Genomic DNA, 14061 nt, shown 5'->3' with positions numbered 1-14061 from the left:
GAAGAAAGATAATCAAAGTTGACATGTTCAGACATGAAGGGTGACATTTTTAAGTCACTTAGTGGGGTTGATAAAGACTACTATTGTGGCGCCAACAAATTTGTAATGCAATAAGGCAGAAATTGAATCCACACTGAATCCTACTGAAGGTGACTCGACATAGAATATAAATTCCACTTTGGTAATGCTATTATCTGAATATAATTTAAGACACTATCTAAAAATTGATGTTGCAGAATTTTGATAGTTAACAAGATGCTCTTGGCAAAAAATGCAAAAAATACGTAGTAATCTAATGAATTAAACAAAAAATACTAAGGGGATATTTTTGATATTTCACTAAGATAAACCTCAATCTCTTGTAGATATTCTTTATAATATCGGAAAAAATACACATTAGAACTGAGACTATTCCTGTGAATTACATTTTCTTTCAGCAGAAAGCTCCTTTTTAGCTTTCTTATTCACTTGTTTAAAAGGCCTTTCAAGATACTGTCATGAAAATATTAAAACTTTTATTTATTTCATTTCCTCTTGTCTTAAACCAACACTATTAAAACAAAATCAGCAAGCATCTATTTAGCATCTACTGAGCTCAGGTATTCTGTTAGATTATAACAGGAGTATATAGATGAATGAGAGACAGTCCCTGCCCTCATGGAGCTTATGATCTCACTGAGAAGATAAGACATACACAGGTAGAAAGCTACATACAAAAATAATACAAAATATCACAGAAATACAAAATTTAGAGTCAAGCAAGTGATTATACCCCATGTACTCTAGAGTTAGAGAAATCATTATGGAGTTTTCACAGAGGCAGTGATATGGAGAGGATAAATAGGATTTGCAAAGGTATAGAAGACTAACATGAACAAAAGCATTGCAAGGACATACAATGTACATGAAAGGCATAGTTTGGCTAGAGTATGGGAATGGGTAAGGGAAATGGTAGGAGAAAAATTTAGGAGATAAATCTTGGCTGGCACTAGACTGTAGACGTGTTTAGCTAAGGGTTAGTAGATTTAATCCTGTAAGAAATGGTGAAGCCTATGATTGTTGAATAGGGGAGAGACATGATGAAGGAGGTATACATATTAGTGGGACTAGATGGATGAGAGGAAAAATAGGGAAGGCAAACAGTAATAGGCATTGAGGAATGAGCTGATTAGGGCCTATACTAGAATGGTGGAAGTCATCATGGAAAAGATACAAATGGACACTGGATTTGGGAGAGAGACACCAAAGAATCAAGTCATGAAAATGAAGGAAATTACAGAAAAGAAAAGAGGTGAGGACTAAGGCAAGAAATCTGAGGAAGTCTTACATTTGTTGAAAGTAGTGTACCAGTAAATATTGTCTGGTTTCTTTCTATGAATGTGTAAGTGTGCATACTCAACGTGCAAACCCAAACATATACATATGCACACTGAGAAAAAGTGATGAACAACCAAACCTTAGTTGTTTCAATTTGTTTCTTGCCAGCTAGTGACCATGGTGGACTTCTGATCGCTTGAATTAACATTATTGAGGAATAAATAATGATCTAGAGGAGTGACAACCAAATAGATTTAGGTTCTAATTCCATCTCTACCATTTGCCAGCTGACTGATACTGGATTTCTTTCAGGTCTTATTTCCTCATCTGTAAGATGAAGATAATAGTGCTTGCTCTTAACAATGGAATGAAACAATGTATCTGAAAATATTCTATATACAGTCAAGTACTGAAAATATAAGCTTTTTAATTTTGTTATCCCTTGTGTATAAATTACCATATTCTGATTTGTGGTTACAGTTTAATTTCCTCTTCCCAGGGATGTTCATATATACATGCAAACTAATTCTAGCACTTTTAGTTTCCTGCAGTGACATTTTAAGCTCTTTGAGTGTAGGGGCCATATCTTTTTCTGTATTTATCTTATACTACCATGTACTATATACTCTGAACAGTAAAAGGAAAAAAGTATATTTTTTACTTGAACCTGAATTTAGTCTCAAAACTCAAATATAACTTTCAATATGTAGCATAATTGAAAAGTGGCACTCAAGCCCTCCCCATAGTCTAGAACTTCTTAAAAAGAATTTAAATACACAGTGAGGTGCCATATCCCATGGCCTCATATACATTTTAAAATTTTATTTATTTATTTTTTAATTGGAGGATAATTGCTTTACAATATTGTGTTGGTTTCTTTCATACGTCAACATGAATCAGCCATAGGTATCTGTATGCCCTCTCCCCCTCGACCTCCCTCCCACCTCCCACCCTCTCCCACCCATCTTGGTTGTGTCCCTGCATCATACAGCAAATTTCCACTGGCTATCTGATTTACATGTGGTAACATATATGTTTCAATGGTACTCTCTAAATTTGTCCCACTTTCTCCTTCCCCCTCTGTGTCCACAAGTCTGTCCTCTATGTTTGTGTCTCCACTGCTGCCAAGCAGAGAGGTTCATCAGTACCGTCTTTCTAGATTCCATGTATATGAGTTAATATATGATATTTGTTTTTCTCTTTCTGACTTACTTCACTCTGTATAATATCTACCATATTAGAACCGAGTCAAATGCATTCCTTTTAATGGCTAAATAATATGCCATTGTGTCTATGTACCACAGCTGCTTTTTCCATTCATCTGTTGATGGACATCTAGGTTGCTTCCATGTGCTAGCTATTGTAAATAGTGCTGCAGTGAACATTTGGGTACGTGTGTCTTTCAGTTATGTTTTTTTAAAAGTGGATTTTTCTGTAAATCTGGAAATGAGTATCAAGTCTTAAATTCAGAGTTACTAGTGACAATGATTGTAGGTATAAGTAGAAACAATGACAGAAGATCAGTTTTGGAACTGAAATGCATTGAAAATCTGAAATGCAAAAAAAAAGATCTGACTTATACAATTTTAAAGGATCTTCACTTTTCTAAGAGCACTAAGGCAATATAATAAAATGTACAATTAAATCACAATTTTTAAAGCATACCTAAAATATAGGTGAGAGTGCCTTTAAAAATTTTTGGATGCTAGAAAGTCATAACACAGTCATTGGGGAAAATTTTGAATTTAATAAAATCTCCTGTAAGAAAAATCTAAATTCTTGGCTCTGACATTTGAAGTCTCCATATAACTTCTTAAGTGAAACCAAACTTTTAAAATACAAAACTCAAAAGTACTTACTTCCACTTGGAATTAGGTCCCTTTCTGGGATGAATAGTTTATATCCATAGTGTTTTTCCAGCACATCTGGCAGTATTTCAAGAGCAAATTGCTCTTCTTCAGGGTTGTCACAGTCTAAAGTATCTTGGTCCACTTTTGTGTAAGAGAGATAGGCATCATATTCTTTGTTGTCTTAGATACAAAGAAAAACAAAAGGGTTGTATGTAGGATTAGTAGGTTCTCTTTCAGTACTAAATATCTGTAATAATTAACAGGCTAGAATAAGCAGTATAATTAATAACCATCACTAACAATTAGAAAAAATAAGTCACGTGTCATGCCGTAAGAAACCTAGTATATTTCAACACAATCCAGTTATAGTCACGGGATATGAACTGAAATTGCTATGCAATGGGCAACATAGAGTTTTGACAGAATAAAAGAGATTTATTTGTAACTTTTGTTGTGAATGATTAGCTCAGTGTGTTTGAATGAAGGACTACATAAACCAAAGTCATGAATCTTAACTCTTTCTGTGCCAGTTGGCTTGGCTCTGTTACTTGGTCACAGACTATACCTTGTTTGCACAAATATGTGTAAGAGATCCAAAAGAGGCTGGGCCCTGGAGTGTGGAAGATCGAAATAATCTAGCCTCACTCCTGGAGACTCTACTTGCAACACATGCCATACTTCCAGTTGGTTACTGTCGTCATCGTCATATACAAAATGCAGTTCATTACCAAATATTAGAGACAGCAGCTGGGTTTTATACAAGTGCATTGCCTGTTATTCTTGTTCAATCCATGGCCAACTAATTTGATACAAACTTCCAAAAGAAGCCTTTGTTTAAAAATATACATCCTTCCAATATTGCCAAATTAGGTTTTCCTTTCACCCATTTAGTCAGAGTTAACTGTGCTTTAAGAATGTGTTTTTTCCTCCTTTGCTGTATTGGCTCAGAGCCAGTCTCCCCAAAGAGAAAATGTGTGTGTATGTATGTGTATATACACACAGAGTTTTTCCCTGATTTTATTAATGAATACAGCCACTCAAAGTCCCCACTGGTTTTAGAAGGGACACACTAGAAAAGTTATAGTGGTTTTTAAAATTCCCTTATTTATAGAAAAAATTTTAATGTGGTGAGTCTAGACTCATATGGAACTATTAGTATTTAGAAACTATTAAACCTAGTTACTTGCAAATAATTTTAAAAGACCAGAAAACATTTCAGATTTTGTTTCTAAAGCACAGAAATATTTTCCATTAAAACAAACCTGATTAGATTATAGTTAAAACCTGACCAAAATATACTTTACAGAATGAAGCAGCCACTCATTTTCCTTATACCATTAATAATTTGGTTCTAACTGCTGGAAGAGGTCTACATGATAGGCACATAAGGAGATATAAATATCCTATGGGTTCCAAGGTGGCTCAGTGGTAAAGAATTTGCCTGGCAGTGTAGGAGACTTGGGTTCAATCCCTGGGTTGGGAAGATCCCCTGGAGGAGGGTGTGTCAACACACTCCAGTATTCTTGGAGAGGGAAATGGCAACCCACTCCAGTATTCTTGCCTGGAGAATCCTATGGACAGAGGAGCCTTGCGGGCTATGGTCCATGGGGTTGCAAAAGTGTTGGACATGATTTAGAAACCAAACAATAACAGCAAATACCCTATGGTAAGAAGCACACAGGACCCCTTTGACTATTTTAGTGATAACTGAGTCAGGATTATATTGTTCTAATTCTAGTAAGGTGCCAGGCTTCACTACCCCCACATGAAAGGAACTCTAGTTATTTATATTAAGATGGTGCTTGAAGCCAGGAGGCTTCCCTTTAGCCTGTCCTCTAGCTAGAAAAGACTTGTGTGAGCCTTGGTTGGGTTACTTGATTGCTTAGGAACACATGCACATGGAGGACTGCCCCAGTAGTTGAGATCATTTGGCTTACAAATGAGGCACATTCCACTGTTATGCATAAAACACCACTTGGAAGTGAGAATGTTCACAAGCAATGCTAATATAAGAACCTCCTGGTAATCCTAGCACCTCTGCCCCTGTTCCAATCAGGCTCAGGATGCACCTGCAGGCCCTTGACTTTCTCCAGCTATAATTACTCACCTGGGACTGAGAGTTGCTGATGATACACAGCTGTAAGAATAAAATAGGCCAAAGGACAAACAGATCCATTTCTATGAGCAGAATGTATTTCATCTTTCTTGATAGATGGTGTTGCTGCCTCAAACTCCATAATGTCAGACTAGACCCTAGTTTCCTCTGACTTTGATAACTCTAACTCACAAACCTCTTGAAATTCAACTACTTATTAATTCATTCAGCAATGTTTTTTGTTGGGCATCTACTATGAGCTAGCCATCCACTATGACTACCTGACTCTTTGCCCATCTGGCCAGAACTTCTAGACTCTTACCCCATTGCTTGTCCAGACTATGATGATTTGCCCTCCAACTATGCCTAATCTCCGTATTCCTGGTCCTATCCTTACTTGCTTCACCTATACACTAATATAGGTGGTGTTTTTGTTGTTGTTTAGTTACCAAGCCATGTCCAATTCTTTGAGACGCTATGGACTGTAGCCCACCAGGCTCCTCTGTCCATGAGGTTTCCCAGGCAAGAATACTGGAGTGGATTGCTATTTCCTTCTCCCAGGGATCAAGACTTTTTTTTCAGAAAAATATTGCTATATCTCAAGTCATGACAAAGAACATGGATGTCTTTGTGTTAACCCTCAACATGTCTGGATAACAAATTGTACATACCATTCTAGAAATACATCATTCTTTGGAAAATGGTTGCTCCTGGTTTCAGTTATGTCCCTTTAAGATGAACTAAAGGTGAAGAGCTTATGGTAAATGGCAAGAGCAGGAAGAGAGCTCTCAAAGCCACTGTGTCAGATGTCCCAGAAGGCCTAGAATGCCAGCTAGTGAGCAAGCAGTGACACAGATGCCACAGTTTAAAAAATGCACTTCAGCTCTATGTAGACAGCCAAGAAAACCTCATGAATAGCCACAGCTGTTGCTCACAAACAGGAGCAAGACAGATAAAGCAATATCAATGATATGACACGATGCAAATAAAGGTTAACAGCAAATCCTAAAAACTGTTTTAAAACTGAATGGCCATTCAGCAACACCACTTTGTTATGTGAGGCTAATGAGCCTTCCTCTTTATTAAATCATGCTGACTATGCTCATCTGAGAAGCCAGAAAAAACCACAACGCATTATAAAGGAGAGAGCCGGTTATTCCCAATGAAGAGAGAAGTTATGATGAAGGGAACCAAATTGTCTGTGGAAGAATTTTTCTGTTGTCACACTGTCCCTCCCATTTTAAAATTTCATTTTAATCCTGTTCACCATCAGCAAGTGGTTCCTGTTTACAGTGCAGTTCTTCTGGGCCTCTGCTAAAAATAGTACTAAATCCTTTAGCTTCTAAAGTGCAAAGACTGTGTAACTTTGTGGATTACTATGTCCCCAATGGTTACTATACTACCAGTGTGTGTATGTATAGGATTAATCCAGATGAAGAATATATTTAATATGTAAGTAAATACATCATTCATGGTGCTTGGTACATAGTAGACACTAGATAGCATATTGAAAAGCAGAGACATTACTTTGCCAACAAAGGTCTGTCTAGTCAAGGCTATGGTTTTTCCTGTGGTCATGTATGGATGTGAGAGTTGGACTGTGGAGAAAGCTGAGCGCCTAAGAATTGATGCCTTTGAACTGTGGTGTTGGAGAAGACACTTGAGAGTCCCTTGGACTGCAAGGAGATCCAACCAATCCATTCTGAAGGAGATCAGCCCTGGGATTTCTTTGGAGGGAATGATGCTGAAGCTGAAACTCCAGTACTTTGGCCACCTCATGCGAAGAGTTGACTCATTGGAAAAGACTCTGATGCTGGGAGGGATTGGGGGCAGGAGGAGAAGGGGACAACAGAGGATGAGATGGCTGGATGGCATCACTGACTCGATGGACCTGAGTCTGGGTGAACTCCGGGAGTTGGTGATGGACAGGGAGGCCTGGTGTGATGTGATTCATGGGGTTGCGAAGAGTCTGACACAACTGAGCGACTGAACTGAACTGAACTGAAGTATTTAATGACTGCATAATTCAAAGGTCAAATAAATTAAGCAAGCATTGATGAATTGAAATGAAATTAATTATATCAAAGATGTTTAAGAAGTCAAAGTAGATTTTATTTTATTAAAAATATGGCATTTTATAACGACTTTCAGGAAATGCTACTATGGATATGAATCAAACAGAAAGCATGAACATGGGTAAAACTATGATGTGTCTTTGAGATGTCAAAATATTTAAATAAAGAAATGAAAAATTCAATAGGCGGTCTAGCTGACATTTGGCATCATGAAACTGGATATATCTAAAAGGCCTTTAATATTCATTTATTCATCCTCACTGTATACCTGCTGACTTTTTAGTATTCCATTCAACTAGTACAGAGATTGTGTGTTTACTGTCCAAGTTCCATGTAAACTATTTTAATTTTCCTTCCAGCTGAAAACCCTTGAAGTCCCCCACCATTGCATTTTTTCCCTAAAATAATTGGTTTGGAATCAATACACTCAATTCTCTGACCAAAATGCTCTAGATTACTTGTCATCTTTGGTCACTTGGGCAATACTGAAGATATGGATGCAACCTATGATATTAGTATGAATTTAATCTTACAAATACATACTACAACTGATCAGTTAGTTTGGATTATTGAATATGGATTATGAAAGTAATTATTTCAGATAAACTTAATAAATTATATCACCTCACTTACAGAAAGTTTTAACAAATTGCTTGTAATCATGACCTAAAGCAAATGAATCACAGCAGACTCCCTTTCATGTACTTTCATATAGACAATGCATCTTTAACACTCTTAATTGCCATCTCCATTTAGCCATTCGTTGGCACTTGGAAAACAGTGAAATTTTCCCCAATAGCATATTTCATCTCATTATTTTATGTGTACAGGTTAAAAAGTCAGATTTTCCAGTATTAATTATTGTATACAGAAACTGAAGGTAACTGACTACATTTTCATACATATTGTTGGAGCTTATAATCATGGTCAGAACAGGCTCTAATTTCTCATTTTAAAGATATATCTGAATAAGGGCCTGTGATACTTTTAAATAGGTGCTACAATCATTAGGTGAAAACACTTTGATAATAAGCATGCACATGTATTCATCAAACAGCATTTCTCTAATTTACTGCAAAATTATAGAAGTCAATTAGAACATACTCATATCATTGTTCACATAATAGTAACAATAAGACCAATATCAAAGGTTCCTCAAAAATTTTGATGTTACCATCACCACTCTGCCCTTCTCCTATCACTATAAAAATAAAACAAAATCATAAACTCTTCTCCTTTGAGGATCTCAAAACAAAACAAAAGCTCTAACTTTCATTATTCTAGTACAATGAAAACTAAGATTTAAATTTGGCTTTTTAAAGTAATGACTTACAATTGGACTTCTTTTTTCATCTTGGCTTACCTTGGGCATTCCATACACACATTTCCCAAGGCTTATAGTAGTTTGCTGGTGAAGATTTATGCATAAGGAGTGATATGTCATGATTTCTTATTAGTTTGATTGCGAAGTATGGTAGTTTGTTCTTTTGAAAAATTAACTCATTTTTGAATGTTCAAAGAAACAGGCTCAGTACAACGTTTTGCTAATATCTCATTTATAAGATTTCCACAAGCCATGAATGGAAAACATAAGAAAATTATAAGCTACAGTCAGAATTTTTTTCCTTTAAAGTCACCTTTGAGAATTGTGTTACAAAATCACACAAAATATGTGGGTCCAGATGTACTATTAGCTTTAAATTGAGTATCTCTATGGCTATTAATATGTTTCTTAAATAATTTGGGTTTTCTTTGATGCCAGGAAGAGCTAAATATGATCTGTAGCTAAATTTGAATTTTCTAGAGAAAAAAATGAAATTGGTTCTTAAGTTGTTTCTTAGTAAGGGAAAGGGCATTGACAGCATTGGTTGATCTCCTGACCAACTAATATCTCCTTTTTAAACTATTTTTTAAAAATAATTTCAAGAAATAAAATGATTTTAAAGAATACCCATATATCCTTTACCCAGGTTCATCTATTGTCAGTATTTTATTACCTTTGCTCTCCTTCTTGATAGATTAAAAGCATTGTTTTCTGAATTATTTGAGGGTAAATTGCATTAGTCATAGCCTCTTAACTTTAAATTTTTCATCATGTATCTCCTAGGAATAGGGATATTCTCTTACATAATCACAAATTCATGCTTTTTAATTGAACTTGAACAACAAAATATAGCTTACCATCTGCAATTTCATCACCTCCAAAATGCTGTCGGTAGAAGAGCATTAATTCAATATTGTAGCATTTGTAGATGACCACAAGCAGTACAAGGAGGAGGAAGATTGCTCCCAGGCCTCCTGCAAGCTCAATTTTGTAGATTAAATCTGGAACAAATAAAATAAACCGGAAAAGGTAATTAAATCATCAATACTGAGGAACTTCCAATATTTCTAGTGTCTAAAATGTACAGCCCATTGTGTTTTTCTTTACAAAAGATTCTTGATAAGTGCAGTAAGTAGATATGTTCTTGATACATTTGTGTAAATCAATTTTTATCAAATTAACTCTCTTCTAAATATTTGAGAAATTTTACTGTTGAAGGTGATAAGTTTATCTGAAAAAAAAAATAGTCTCTGGCACTTTGTTTTGAACACATCTATATCTCACATATATACTTTTGCTTGAAGTGTATTTCAGGAAACTATTAGAGTTGCCTTTTACTGGGTTCATGTCCAATATTTTGTTGTTTCTGTGAAATTATCTTTTGGCTTAGGACGATTACCATCTAATACTTCTTAGGCCACAGGCCCTATTCTTCTACAGGAGAACAGAATCATAAAATTATTCTCAGAATCAAATAAAAGCTAATGAGCTTGCAGGATTTAACTATTTCATTTAACCTTGGTAGAACATAACCCAATAGAAGGTAGGCAGGCGAAATTAGCTTATCCATTTTTCCTACTTAATTGAATAAATGACTATAATTTATATGCAATATAATATGCCCAGTGGGGCTAAAAGAGCATAAGAAATCCAGGCTAATCACTTGGCCTATTCAGCCAACACAAGGGTACCTGATAGCAGCCTTAGGTTGTTCCAGTGGGGCACCCCTAGAACTGTGACAGTTGGAAAATTTAAATCAATACATAATGGAAAGAGACTTAATATACCCCAGGCTCAGAGAATAGTGACTTACCCGTAGCTTAATTAGTGATATTACACAATCTAGGGTGTATCATCAAAAGAGGAGATAGTATCATGGATTCAGAGAAAGGGGAAGTCAGAGAAGAATTTAGAATATAAATTCAGCAATGTCCAGAGGAGAACTGCTGAATCTGAAAGACGCCAGACCAGAAACATTTTCCGCTTTGGTACAGGGAAATTCATTGTTCTCAACAGAACACAGGTAAACTTACCTTGTAATGAGCTGCTGCTCCTGCTGCTGCTAAGTCGCTTCAGTCGTGTCCGACTCTCTGCGACCCCATAGACGGCGGCCCACCAGGCTCTGCCATCCCTGGGATCCTCCAGGTAAGAACACTGGAGTGGGTTGCCATTTCCTTCTCCATATAATGAGCTAAGTTCCCTTTAATCTAATCTCATAATTGCCAAGTGAGTCTTTTATTATTAATTCAGCTTACCATGTAACTACACTGAAAAAGGAAATGGCATTTTGGTTTGTACATCAGTTGTTTATGAGTTTCCTGGGCATCAATCAGCCTCCCTGGATGCATCAATTCTGGCCAAAATCAAATTGATGACCATGACAGACTGCCATTATTGAAGGTCTCTTGACAAGAAGATCATCAATCATCCGTATTTCCCCGAGATTGTCTCTTATCTCTATATAGGCTTATTGTTTAAGATAAATTAGGTTCATTGTAAAAAAAAAGAAAAAAGATAAATGTATATAATATATATTACAAGTAATGTATATTATAGACAAAACTTTCTACTAGTCTACCATCTATTCTCTAAGTAATCTGTTAGGGCAGGAATTACTGATCCAAATTCATTAATGAAGAATCTGACTCAGCAGTTTGTTCACTTACTCAAGGTCTTATAGTTAAAAAGTAGACCTGAAAACAGATATTTTAATTTCAAATTTAAGGTTCTTTTTACTACACCACAGTTTTGTAAGCTCCATCCTGGAAACTGTCAGTGAAAAGCCTTTTCTTTGTTCTTCCATAGAACTGTTGGCAATACTTCTCAAAACATATGATTTGCAGTGAACTTTGGCTCCTTCTGTCCTTTACGTTTTGAGGAAAGAAGCTAAACTACAATTGCCAGGCAGAATGCTAGGGCTTACAGATCTCAAGCAGGTTATTGAAGGGTACTGAAGAATTCTGTAGCTATACCAGAAACAAGGAGCTCCTTCAGTTCAGTTCAGTTCAGTCGCTCAGTCGTGTCCGACTCTTTGTGATCCCATGGACCTCAGTGTGCCAGGCCTCCCTATATATCACCAACTCCCGGAGTCTACTCAAACTCATCTCCATTGAGTCGGTGATGCCATCCAACCATCTCATCCTCTGTTGTCCCCTTCTCCTCCTGCCTTCAATCTTTCCCAGTATCAGGGTCTTTTCAAATCAGTCAGATCTTCACATCAGGTGGCCAAAGCATTGGAGTTTCAGTTTCAGCATCAGTCCTTCCAATGAACACTCAGGACTGATCTTTAGGATGGACTGGCTGGATCTCTGAAGGGACTCTCAAGAGTCTTCTCCAACACCACAGTTCAAAAGCATCAATTCTTTGGTGCTCAGCTTTCTTTATAGTCCAACTCTCACATCCATACATTACTACTGGAAAAACCATAGCCTTGACTAGATGGACCTTTGTTGGCAAAGTAATGTCTCTGCTTTTTAATATGCTGTCTAGGTTGGTCATAAGTTTCCTTCCAAGGAGTAAGCGTCTTTTAACTTCATGGCTGCAGTCACCATCTGCAGTGATTTTGGAGCCCCCCAAAATAAAGTTTGACACTGTTTCCACTGTTTCCCCATCTATTTCCCATGAAGTGATGGGACTGGATGCCATAATCTTAGTTTTCTGAATGTTGAGCTTTAAGCCAACTTTTTCACTCCTCTTTCACTTTCATCAAGAGTCTCTTTAGTTCTTCACTTTCTGCCATAAAGGTGGTGTCATCTGCATATCTGAGGTTATTGATATTTCTCTCGGCAATCTTGATTCCAGCTTGTGTTTCCTCGAGCCCAGCATTTCTCACGATGTACTCTGCATATAAGTTAAATAAGCAGGGTGACAATATACAGCCTTGACGTACTCCTTTTCCTATTCAGAACCAGTCTGTTGTTCCATGTCCAGTTCTAATTCTTGCTTCCTGACCTGCATATAGATTTCTCAGGAGGCAGGTCAGGAAGTCTGGTATTCCCATCTCTTTCAGAATTTTCCACAGTTTATTGTGATCCACAGAGTCAAAGGCTTTGGCATAGTCAATAAAGCAGAAAGACATGTTTTTCTGGAACTCTCTTGCTTTTTTGATGATCCAATGGATGTTGGCAATTTGATCTCTGGCTCCTCTGCCTTTTCTAAATCCAGCTTGAACATCTGGAATTTCATGGTTCACATATTGCTCCTTGGAGTCCAGCATATGAGAACAGGTTTTAGGTTTCATGGGGAAATAGAGAATTTGGTATTTTAAAGGAGGTGGAGTAAGGGAGGAGATCTTAGTGGCCAGAGACAGCATAGCCAGTCAGGAGAGTCACTCAGAAGAAATATAAGAAATAAGATGTTATACTTTTTGAGTAGGAAGAGGGGGAGGATGGGGGAAAAAAAGGCAGTGAAGCTGCTTTGAGAGACAAATATGTTACAATAACTATAATTATGAAGGGCCTCATATGAGGAGGGACAGAAAATTGGAATCTATCTCTATCCTGCCTGCTGTAAGAGGTGGTCATTTGGAAAATTAAGTCACAAAACTTCAGATAAAAAACAATCCTATGTCATATTAGCTCTGCCTCCTGCCTTCCCTATAGAAAGTGACTCCCTAGGAACCACTACCAGCCTCTGTGTGGGTGATAAGGCAAGCTTGCTTATGAGACCTCTGTGGGGCTGCAATATCATAATCTTCACTTGTTTTCTTAGCATGTTACATCAATTATGCATTTTTAATAGCTAGTGTTAAATTGAAAGGGCAACATGATTTTCTTTGGTTTACTCTGAAAACTGAATTCTCTTTGATCTTAGATTATTGATTGTCTTGATTCAACATGTTTTTCCTGTTGCAAAATGTTCATTTAATGTTGTAATTTTTTATGAACTCTGTCTCTCTCCCTCAGTGTCTCTCTGGTCAGAACAGCTTTGAACTGTTTTCAAAGTCACTTAATGGGATTTTTTTCAGCAATTTCTGTGTTATTTACAGAGTAGAGTTGCTATTAGGTAGATGGAAAACTTCAGCAGCAGGAACAATTTGTGCTCCCAAGTAGTAGACACCTTTTTTAGCAGTAAACTTATGGAAGAAAGCTATGGTGTGAAAAGTATCCTTTTGGTTTTGGGGTCCATTTTATAAAAATATCTTTGAAAGATATTATCTAATGATGGCTGTTTACATTGAAAACTGTGGATCTAGATCCTGAGATTCAGCCAGCATTCTTTGATTCAGCCCAGGCAGTCACATTAAAAAGGAAACATGTATCCTATAATCAGAGGGCAGAATTGCCATCAACCAGATGACACCTGGCTTTTCTTTTGTCTTCTGTTTTCAATTGCCACTTTCCATCTCAGCAGGATCTATACTTCCAGGGACATTTCCCTGACTGAGAAGGTGAACGTCAT

At 36.8% G+C, this 14061-nt stretch overlaps 1 protein-coding gene across 3 annotated transcripts in view; it reads right to left on the bottom strand.

The window, feature by feature from the left end:
* The window catches only part of IL1RAPL2 (interleukin 1 receptor accessory protein like 2), a 1180425-nt gene that overhangs the window by 12115 nt on the left and 1154249 nt on the right, over window positions 1-14061 (bottom strand). For all 3 annotated transcript variants that reach the window (XM_086387975.1, XM_086387974.1, XM_086387976.1), the window contains exons 9-10: window positions 9519-9662; window positions 3177-3347 (exon numbers count right to left, since the gene is read on the bottom strand). In XM_086387975.1, the coding sequence (XP_086244101.1) occupies window positions 3177-3347; window positions 9519-9662 (315 nt within the window). The remainder of the gene's footprint in view (window positions 1-3176; window positions 3348-9518; window positions 9663-14061) is intronic.

The sequence above is a fragment of the Bos grunniens genome, chromosome X (assembly GCF_055505025.1).
Source record: "Bos grunniens cultivar Pamir isolate PY7600 chromosome X, Bosgru_T2T1.0, whole genome shotgun sequence".
NCBI classification, from domain to species: Eukaryota; Metazoa; Chordata; class Mammalia; order Artiodactyla; family Bovidae; genus Bos; species Bos grunniens.
Note: the sequence above shows the minus strand (reverse complement) of the source record. Positions and strands in the feature narration are given on the sequence as shown.